We start from the raw sequence: 10,242 nt of genomic DNA, 5'->3' as shown, positions 1-10,242 counted from the left end.
ACTTACATGTTACATTACACAAAGGTTTAGCTCCTTTGTGATAAGGGAAGAGTGCAGGGAAAGCCCTCTGTTTAGGCATCTTGTTCACTATGCAGTTGTTGCAGCAGCAGCAGTGGTTGCATGTATCCATCAAACCTGCCAGGCTAATTAAAATACAGCTTGTGATTATCCTTCTCCAGCTCATCTTTCTCTCTTTCTTCCCCTCTCTCTGTCACCCACACACTCACAACCAAAAAAAAGAAAGAAAGGGAAAAAAAGAAAAACACACACACACACACCAAATATCTAGCTACAGTAATTACTGCCTGCATCATTGATAAACAATAGAGTTTAACCTCAATCATTACATTAACTTAACTCTCAGCTGCGATAAAAACAGTTTGAAATAAAGTAGTTTAAAACATCATTACTACATTTGCATAACAATCCTATTTTTATTTATTTTTTTGGCAGTTAAATGATATCTGGATGGATGGTAATAGTTTTAATTCTATAAAGTAAAATTTCTGTTGGTTTATACATAACTTTGTGTATTTAATAAAGAGGGGAGAAAAAACTAGAGCATGTTAGCAGAAGTAATATTGAACGATAAAGGCTGACTGAAGTGTAATCAACCTTTCCTGGGGGTAAATTTGAAATCCTATGTGGAGAAGGAAAGGCTCTTCTTGACATTACAGATTATCGTTTCTATATGAATGCTTTACATGATTTTGTTCCCATTTTAAGTCTCTTTTTAAGCTGAGAATGAATTCCACCAACACATTCCTCGTATTCAGCCATGCGAATATGAAACTATAGGTGGGAAAAGAGAAGCAGAAGAGATGCGAGAAAAGCTGTTTTTATGGCAAATATGTTATTTGAAATTAAGGAAATTTACAAGCACCTTTTTTTCCTCTTTTTTTGTTAGACTTTCCAGTTTCACCTTTTTGTTTTTTAAGTGCGTTTATGTATTCTATAATGTGTTGATTATTTCTTTTCCACGCCTGGATAAAGCACAGAGCAGTGAGATTGGGGTCTGTATTGCCTGTAATTATCCAATCTTAAAAATGCGATTTTTTCCCCCCTATCAAACAAGGGTCAAACATCCAGGGCCTGCGCAGTGCGTTTGTAAAGATGCATGGCTACGCATTAACTGTAGAAATCACAGATTGGAGCGGGCCTGGTGAAATCCTCACCCTCAGGTTGAGTGTAGCAGAGGCGGAGATAAAAGCAGTCGTCGTCAATTAGCCGGGAGTCAGTGGGAGCGCTGCTCGCCAGAGGCGTTTAACTCCTTCTCCTTTTAAACGTCCTTTTAAGATACAAAGTCCCCGAGGAGGGCCAGGCTTTACAGTTTAATAAATTATTTAGCAATTTAAACGGTGAGATCCAGCAGATAACAGCACAAGACGTCATCATTTTTCACGCAGTTTGAGACCCTCTGCATGCAGCTGCCAAACATAAGGAAACATTAACAAAATATTTTTTTAATTAAGGTTTTACTGGCAAACTGTTTTTGTTTGTTTGTTTTTGTTGTTTTTTTTATTTAGGCTTGCACACTTTAACAGTCACAAGCACACCCTCGTGTGAAATAATGTATAACCTGAAGAAAGTGCAGGACTTCATTCACACTTTGTGCGCTATGATGAGTTTTGCTGTTTTAGTCATAAAGCAAACAGCAACACAATTAAAAAAAAAAAATACTTATCCAACAGTTAATTATTCCACCCGTTTAAATTTGCCTCTATGTGATAAATTAAGTGATTAATAGACTCTTTTTCGAATAGATGAGGCAGTTCCTCTTAATCTTTCAAAAATAAAAATAAAAAAATAAGCACGAGTTGCAAAATAAATAAATGAACAAAGAGGGTTACCTGAATGTGTCGCAGCTCCTCTTCCTCAAACATCTCCCAACTTTTCTCCCCTCGGCTGTGCTGTTAAAAGAAATCCAGCTTTGTGATCCACGCCGCCGCGTCCCCACGATCGAAATCTGTCAACAGAGATGTCACTGAGTTTTGCAAAGTTGATAAGGTGTGCTGTGCGTCAGACTGTGTGAGCTCCAGAGGCTGAGAGAGAACCGGTATTCTCGGCAGCTGTCACTGCACCTTTGACTCCGGCCTTGCACACGAGCCATGGAGAGAGGCAAGCGACGAGTCATAAAAGCCCACGGTCTGTCTGTGTTTATAAATCTAAATCAATATTCAAATCTGTTTGAAGTGGAGCGGGTGTGTCCGTGCAAGCGCACAGTGTGTGTGTGTGTGTGTGTGTGTGTGTGTGTGTGTGTGTGTGTGTGTGTGTGTGTGTGTGTGTGTGTGTGTGTGTGTGTGTAGGTGTTCCACAAAGCCTCTTAAGATGATACATTTACCAAGCCGTGACAAAAACCCTCGGCATATTATTTTGAGATGGGCACGCAGGTTCAAAATTCAAGTGACGTAGAGGAGGCTTATGTGTCCCTTGCAGCTTGTTGGTCCTCCAGTAAATATGAAATAACATCAACCCTGCACTAAGTAGCTGTTACTAGGTAAAAACAAAGGGAATGAATAAATAGTTAATATTATTATTGATATTAGTATTATTGTTCTTAGTATTATTATTATTAAATCTACAAAAATGCACTTTCGGCACATTAAACAGAATTAAAAGAGGCCTACCTTCATATAAAGAAGTCTGTTTCTCTTCGAGCACATCTTCCTCCTGCAGGAACCGTTTCAAGTGCAGTCAGTGAAAAGTCGTTCCGCACGTCGCCAAACGGAGAAGCTTTTTTTTTTTTTTGTATGTGTGTAATTGCATGGCTGGCTGTACCCCGCAGGTGCGGTGGCTGTGAATCCCCAGGCGCTCAGGTGTCTCCCCGGTGGGAACCCAACTGGAAATATTGTGGGTACATTTTGGTGCAGGGCCTGCAGCGGGCTGACGGTAGCAGACTGGCTGGCTCAGTGGATGGGAGGACAGTTTTAAGGAAATAAGTCGCTCTAAATCCCCCTTTTTTTACGACGTGCTGGAATGTGAGAGGACGGTGCAGCCTTGAAGCTCCGCTTTGGTCCCCCGTTTTTTTGTTTTTTTTTTTATTTTTTTAGGGTTTTTTTTAATTTTTTTGTTTGTTTTTGGGGTTTCCCTACATATTTAATTCTACTTATATTTCCCGGTCTTCTTCTGCAGATTTATCTGGTGCCTCAACGGAGATGATAAAACATTTTATAATCGACTTTTAATATTGATCGGTTGTCTGGAAGCTTTCGTGATATTATTCTATAATAAAACATCTGTGGTTGTATTTAAACTCGTAAAGTAAAGACGAGGGTGTGAAATTATAAACGCTTAAAAAGAGTTTCCCACTAAAATACTCGACATACATTAAATGCTCTGAGAAGTCTTTATTTTTCGGATATGTTTCGCCTCTTTCCCCCTTTTTTATTTATATAATATCTCTTACTTTAAGGCTTTCTTTGATGTCATGAAAAATATAATAAAATGAGAAATAAACTGACTTTTCTTTGCTTTAAACTCCTTCCACCTCTCATCATCCAACGGCGTACCGTTTATTTATTATCAGTGTGCCCTCTCTGCGGTGGGATGGGGATGTTGTCAGTCGCCCTCTCGCTGCCATTGGCTGAAGACTGTGCGTCAAAAAAAAGTAGCTGGAGACATTTGTTTCCCAGAAAGGAAAAAAAAAAAACCCTCCCCACCAGTGCAGAGACGGAGACAGAGACAGACCTCAGCTCAGTCCTGCGGCTCCCATTGGCTGGCACTTTGTACAAAATCTAACTCAAACCACTTCACTCACAACACACCAACAAATCCTAAAGGCGTACATGCAGCCTCCCTCCTTCACTCCGCCGCTGTCGCAACGCTTCAGAACCTCATGTAGGCGCTCAACGCTTAACTTTTATCTCCAGTGAAGACGGCTGCTCCTGCTCTGCTCGGGTTTGTGATATTTTCCTTTTATGCGACAGGACGTCGTCGATTTCTACTGACTTTTATTATTTCTCCCGGAGGACACCAAGTAGACAAAGAATTTTCCACTCATCCCTGCCAAGGTAAGTTCAGCTTTATTATTATTATTATTATTATTATTATTATTATCATTACACTATCGAAATTTAGTTAAAGCCTGCAATTCCTCACCTGATCACTTCCTCGCCTAATCGTTTTCTTTAGAAGAGGAAGCAAAACGTTTCAACTGGTGCTAAAATAAAAACCCACGAAGACTCTTAAAGAAATCCCAGCGAGGAGATTTCAGGATATTTGTTGGCATTAAATAAACCGTCAGGCTGTCACTGATTTAATGTGAGCACAAATACGGGTGCAATGGGTGCACTCAACAAACTGATTTATTATATTAAAGAAAAGAAAAGAAAAGAAAAGAAAAGAAAAGAAAAGAAAAGAAAAGACGGAAATATTGTAAATCACATCTAACTGATAAAATTACATTGTGATAGCTCCTGATACTGAAAGCAAGACCAGACTCAGCGCTGGGCTGAAGTTCTCTTGATGTAATAATGGGCTTTTAAATAATTAATTGATTCCTGGAGGTCATATTTTACCAATTTCACACTCACTCACTGATCCAGGACTGCAAGGGCGTCTATCCATGTTTACTGAGTCAAGTTTCAGACAAAAATTTCACACACGTACACACACTGCACTCCTGTATTCTGCGTAAATTAATACAGGATAAGGGAAGCAAAAATGGAAAACTGTGGAGGCGTCCAGGCTGAAAAGTTCACCGAAAAAAAGAAGAAGAAAAGGAGGAATATTCGGGCCTGCTACTGAAAATTATTCCTGGGCCTCCTCTGTCTTCTAGCTCTCCTTTGCCTCGGAAAATAAATAATTCATAAGACAATAAACCAACACTTCATTTGGATGGATCCTGTTTGGGGAGGGGGTCACAATTAGGAGTTTAGCTCAATCAAGCAAATATCTACGCGAGTTTAGTTTCTTTACTTTTGCTGATACTTTATACTTTTTCCTACTTTATATTAGTAAAATTTGCGATGAAATCATAATTAACGCACGAGGATTTGCAGGAAAGGAATATAAAGAAAGAGAGCCGGGTTTGATTTGCAGGAAGCTCTGTGGACTGTACGCACACCAAACTGCAGCTCGGTTAGCTGCCACCTGGATTCCCTCGTTAAATCACGAAGAAAAAAAACATTTCTGATAATTAATTCTTGGACAGAGTAATTATTATCGAGCGTGTGTGCGCGCAATTGGTTGACGGGTGTGTTTTAAGTGTGACAGATTGGGATGAGGGGGTTAAAACCGTTGGATATTGAAAAGGAAAAAAAATGCAACTAATCAAGAGGCACAGTGGGGATAACGCGTGAGGTTCACTGAAGTTGAAGTGACAGCAGTCAAAATTTACCAAGGAGCAAATTTGTTTATTTAAAGGAACTGCAAAAAAATAAATGTGTATCGAGAAAGTATGTGTCCATTTTTCTTTCACTGATTCAATATTTTTAAAATGATCTCCTCCTTACATAAAAATAACATAATTTATTCACTAAATGAACCTGAAAATTCAGTAATTTTTATTCTAAATCACTTCAATATCGGCGCATATTTATCTTAATCATAAAAAGTATTTATTAATGTTGACTGTGTGCTTTCACACTAAACGGATTCACACGTTTTAGTAATAATCAGTTCAACTTCAGCTGTTTTTCTTCTCATCCAATCGATTATTACATACATACAATCTAATGTTAACATAAAAGAAATAATATTAAAAAATAAAAATAAAGTTAGCTCCTAATAAAATAGATAATTTGCCAGCAACTTTTATTTATTTTTAGCTTTTATTTTGAAGAGATTTATCTTCAGTTCATGGTGTTTAATTTCACTGTATAAAGGAGAGAGTGGCTTTAACTTGTTGCAATCACAGGGCTCCTTTCTTTTTATTCATTTTCTTTTTTCTTAATCGTGGGAGGGCGTGTGGGGGTTGCAAAGATGAGGACAGCTGGAAAAGTGGCTGGTGCTTTTTGAGGAGAGCCATGCGCTCTGGAGAGGACTTATTTCGCCACAGCGTCACGTAAATAGAGCTAATATCACTTCACGAGAATATCCATCTTCCTCTTCTTTTCTTTTTCTTCTTTTAAACAGGTGCCAGGTGTAATACGGACCACACGGCGAACAGAGGACACCGAATACTCCTCGGGAGTTCCATCAATTTTCAAAATTTTCTCCAACTTCAGCACTCAGACAAACATTAGCATGATGTCGTATCTAAAGCAACCACCTTACACAGTTAATGGCCTCAGCTTAACTACTTCCGGCATGGATCTTTTACATCCATCAGTGGGCTATCCAGGTATGTTTAACCTCTTTGAAAATTAAAAAAGATGTGATCACGCAGCCTGAAAATGACTTAGGGCTCCTTGCTATTATGTTACAGCAATTAACCAGCCCTTCATATACATTATTTTTTAATTCAGGAATGAATAATAATTATTATTATTAGTCTATCTTTTAATAAAGGAAAAAAATTAAGAAAAATAAATACATTTATTAGACTGACCAGACCAATACAAACAAAAGGTGATGGAAAGTAGTCTACAGCAAACTTCTAGCGCACACAGCTTGGAGTGAGAACTAATCCCAAAGTCTCTCCGTGTGTGATTTTATTTTTAGATGTGGCTCCAGAGGAAATTACTGGCAAATTACTTTGATGTTTGCATTAAATTTTTTGGCACGTTAGACTCAAAGATGTCAAGTGCTACAATTTGCCACCGGGTTTTTTTTTACTCTCACAGGACTCCTGTGTAATTAGTTTCAAATTTGCCTTTGATGACTTTTTTTTTTAATTGTACATGTATACATAAATAACATATGCGATTTGTGTTTCTCTTGCACTTACAGCCACTCCACGGAAGCAGAGGCGAGAACGGACTACTTTTACGCGCGCACAGCTCGACGTTTTGGAGGCGTTATTCGCTAAAACTCGGTACCCTGATATATTCATGCGCGAAGAGGTAGCGCTGAAAATCAATCTACCTGAATCCCGGGTACAGGTGAGTCAACTGAAGCCAAGTCATATTTAAAATATTGTTATATATTGTAGAATGGAAAAAAATTGGCTCTGTTATTTTTTATTTTAATTTGAGAAGCATCAAACGAAACATTTCACTCTGGGACCTGTAAAGTGTTTTAGTATTTTAAATATATAGTATTTTAGCTGTACTTGTATTTGATTTAATCTGGGGGAAAATATATTTCTGACTCATTTAAAAGGAAACACAAGCATAAAAATGTTGTTTTTTGATGGCTGCTTTTTTTTTTCTTTTTTTCTTTATATGTACTCTAAAACGCTCCCCCGCCCCCAACAGCATAATATATGTTTTATCATCTTTCAATTATCAGGAAACTGTTCCAATTACGCTGAAATAATTTTAGTGGGGCAAAAAAAGAGGAACTATATAGTCTATTTTCCTATACAGCTTGGTTAGTATTTATGGGGACATTGTAATGAATGTGTTCAATTATGTTCCTGCTTTAGGTCTGGTTTAAAAACCGGCGGGCAAAGTGTCGCCAGCAGCAGCAGCAGCAGCAGAATGGGGGGCAGAACAAAGTGCGACCTGCCAAAAAGAAAAGTTCCCCAACCAGAGAAGTGAGCTCGGAGAGCGGGGCCAGCGGCCAGTTCACACCCCCCACCAGCACCACTACGGTCCCCGCCATCTCAACCAGCACCGCGCCAGTGTCCATATGGAGTCCGGCGTCCATTTCTCCCCTCTCAGATCCCCTATCTACCTCCTCCTCTTGCATGCAGAGGTCTTATCCGATGACCTACACACAGGCCTCGGGCTACAGCCAGGGCTACGCCGGGTCGACGTCCTACTTCGGGGGTATGGACTGCGGCTCTTACCTCACTCCCATGCACCACCAGTTGTCAGGCCCGGGGTCAACTCTCAGTCCGATGAGCACAAACGCAGTCACAAGCCATCTGAACCAGTCCCCGGCGTCCCTCTCCACCCAGGGATACGGGACGTCCGGCCTGGGCTTCAACTCCACAGCAGACTGCTTGGATTATAAGGACCAAGCGGCGTCGTGGAAGCTGAACTTCAATGCCGATTGCTTGGATTATAAGGATCAAACGTCCTCATGGAAATTCCAGGTCCTGTGAACCGAGCAATCAGCTGTCAAAAAGTGCACAAACAGTGACGATCACACAAGACACAGCGCTGCCATCCCTCAACAGAACACTTCAGACTGGGTAAAACGTGAGCCTGGCACACCGAGGCAGGGCTCTCAGGGGAGCCTCTAGTTTTTGGCATGATGGTCTTTGGTCCTCCTAGAGGAGAAGTTAATGTATTTTAGCACTGGCAAAGAGATTCTCCCCCTCCCGTTTATTCACCGGTTGTAGCCCTTCTTCTTTATCTGTCAGTGCGTACCTATGTGCGTAAAAAAACAGACAAACAAACAAAAAAAAACACCTGTTGAGGACGTCACAGAGTGGACTCAAAAAGAAAAGCACACCACAGCCACGGAAGTAAAAGAACAAAACTCAAGTTAATAGTCCTGCTGAAGTGCTCGGGATGGACAGACCTTCTTAAAGCTTCTTAAACAACTTTGCCGCCCTGCCGGCAGAGAGACATGAGGATGGCGTGTGGACATGGATGCACTACTTTATTTAAGAAAAAAAAAGTGTTTATAAGGAATCAATATGTAGTTTCTAAGAGACAATCAGTGTGCGTCTTATATAAATGGTACATATGTGTTTTTTTTTTTGTTTTTTTTTATCTGTGCTAGCCTTCGAAACTGTGATCTGTTGTATTGTATGCAATTTGTGAGCCCCCCCTCGCATCGGACTCTCTGCTGTGATTTTATTAGATTTCTAACTTTTTTGTTTTCTTTCGTTTTTGTTTCTTTTGGGGTTTTTTCACCAACGAAAGATGCTAATGGTTATTTTACTGCATCACAAAGAGAGACGAGACTTTCCAAGCACATGGTGGATGGTAGTAATTATCAAGGGTTAGCCATACTGGAAAAGACTCTCGGCTGCTGAGAGCTCTACACTTGCTTCCCCTCCATTGATCTCAACACACGGTGATTGTGGATCCTTTACTGGCTCCAAAGATGGTGTGACCTCACCGCTGAAAAGACATGAATAAAGGTCCTGTGAGCTTACTCTTTCATCAATAGACGATCTGTGTGTGCGTGCGCGTGTGCGTGTGTGTGTGTTGGAAATTAAAGTGGAACCCTGGCAATGTGCGCAAAAATCGCGGTTGTTTAAGGGGTTTTCTTCGTTTTCTACGACTTTAAGCCCTAAAAATGGAACAAAACCTTTGTGGGTGCTAATGTTTTTTCAACCGATGCTGCGGTGGTACATGTGGCTGATGAGGCAAAGAGGGAAAACCAGAACTTTCGCATTAATTAAGCCAATAATGGCCGTCTGAGTAATAATTAGCCTACACTTGTGCGTGCCGACCAAACTCTGTTTTCTCACGCGTAATTAGTTTTTCTATCACGTCTTAAAAACAGCCCAACGCATTAACGCCCATGTGTTGTCTTTCGATGAGTTTCAGAGCCATCCAGTGTTCATAGTGGTAATACGCCACATAAACCTAATCCTCTCCTTTCCCTTTATTTCATCGCAAAAGAAAAAAAAGAACGAATTAATGCCGCATTGTTTCCGGTAGTGCAATTCAGACAGTGAAAGAGAGTGTGCGGTTTGAGAAAGCAGTGTTTAATCCCGGACTCCAAGAGATGTTAATCCCAATATTTTACCGGCGGGGGTTTCTCTGGGGCGCAGGGCAGCCGTGGTCCTATTCAAAGCCCGCGCGGCATGGCTTTCCACGCCTGATCCCTGGATGAGCTCTTTAATATAAAGGCTAATATTTCATGTCTCACAAGCGCGCTGATATTTCATCAATATATCAAGAAACAACGCTAATTTGCTTTCACTGCCCTGAAAGTACACCAGTAAGAGATACACATGAGCAAAAAATAAATTAAAATATACAACACTTTATTTTGTTTTGCTCTGTTGTGGGGTTTACAGTTTAAGAAGTGCTTACAGCAGTGCAGTTGTACAAAAGTAAGAAATTGGCTCAAAAAGAGGGCAAGAAAAACTCCGCACAATATTCCTGTAACTTTTTTTCCCACATGCGCGGTGTGTTTAATTAAGTGCACAGGAGAGGTTATGTCTAGAGGAAAAAAAGAAATCAATACATTTTAGGACTCAAGAGGAGAAAGCTGTTTTTAAAAGAGGGTTTGTTGTTATTTACTTTTTATTGCTCCAACTTTCAAGTCCGACGTTTCTCTTTAAGACGA

At 40.1% G+C, this 10,242-nt stretch overlaps 1 protein-coding gene across 1 annotated transcript; it reads left to right on the top strand.

Annotated features, from left to right (window-relative positions):
* Window positions 1-3,779: 3,779 nt before the first annotated feature.
* otx2b (orthodenticle homeobox 2b) lies at window positions 3,780-9,043 on the top strand. The gene is made up of 4 exons (XM_031759638.2): window positions 3,780-4,010; window positions 6,076-6,283; window positions 6,832-6,983; window positions 7,469-9,043. The coding sequence occupies exons 2-4, from the start codon at window positions 6,187-6,189 to the stop codon at window positions 8,090-8,092; spliced, it is 873 nt and encodes a 290-aa protein (XP_031615498.1). The 5' UTR covers window positions 3,780-4,010; window positions 6,076-6,186; the 3' UTR covers window positions 8,093-9,043.
* The last annotated feature ends 1,199 nt before the right edge of the window (window positions 9,044-10,242 follow it).

Source organism: Oreochromis aureus, linkage group 19, assembly GCF_013358895.1.
Source record: "Oreochromis aureus strain Israel breed Guangdong linkage group 19, ZZ_aureus, whole genome shotgun sequence".
NCBI lineage: Eukaryota > Metazoa > Chordata > Actinopteri > Cichliformes > Cichlidae > Oreochromis > Oreochromis aureus.
Note: the sequence above shows the minus strand (reverse complement) of the source record. Positions and strands in the feature narration are given on the sequence as shown.

Coding starts and splice junctions, on each gene's coding strand:
- otx2b (XM_031759638.2), top strand. CDS start 6,187: ATGATGTCGTATCTAAAGCAACCACCTTACACAGTTAATGGCCTCAGC. Junction 6,284..6,831: donor TCCATCAGTGGGCTATCCAG/GTATGTTTAACC, acceptor TTGCACTTACAG/CCACTCCACGGAAGCAGAGG. Junction 6,984..7,468: donor TACCTGAATCCCGGGTACAG/GTGAGTCAACTG, acceptor TTCCTGCTTTAG/GTCTGGTTTAAAAACCGGCG.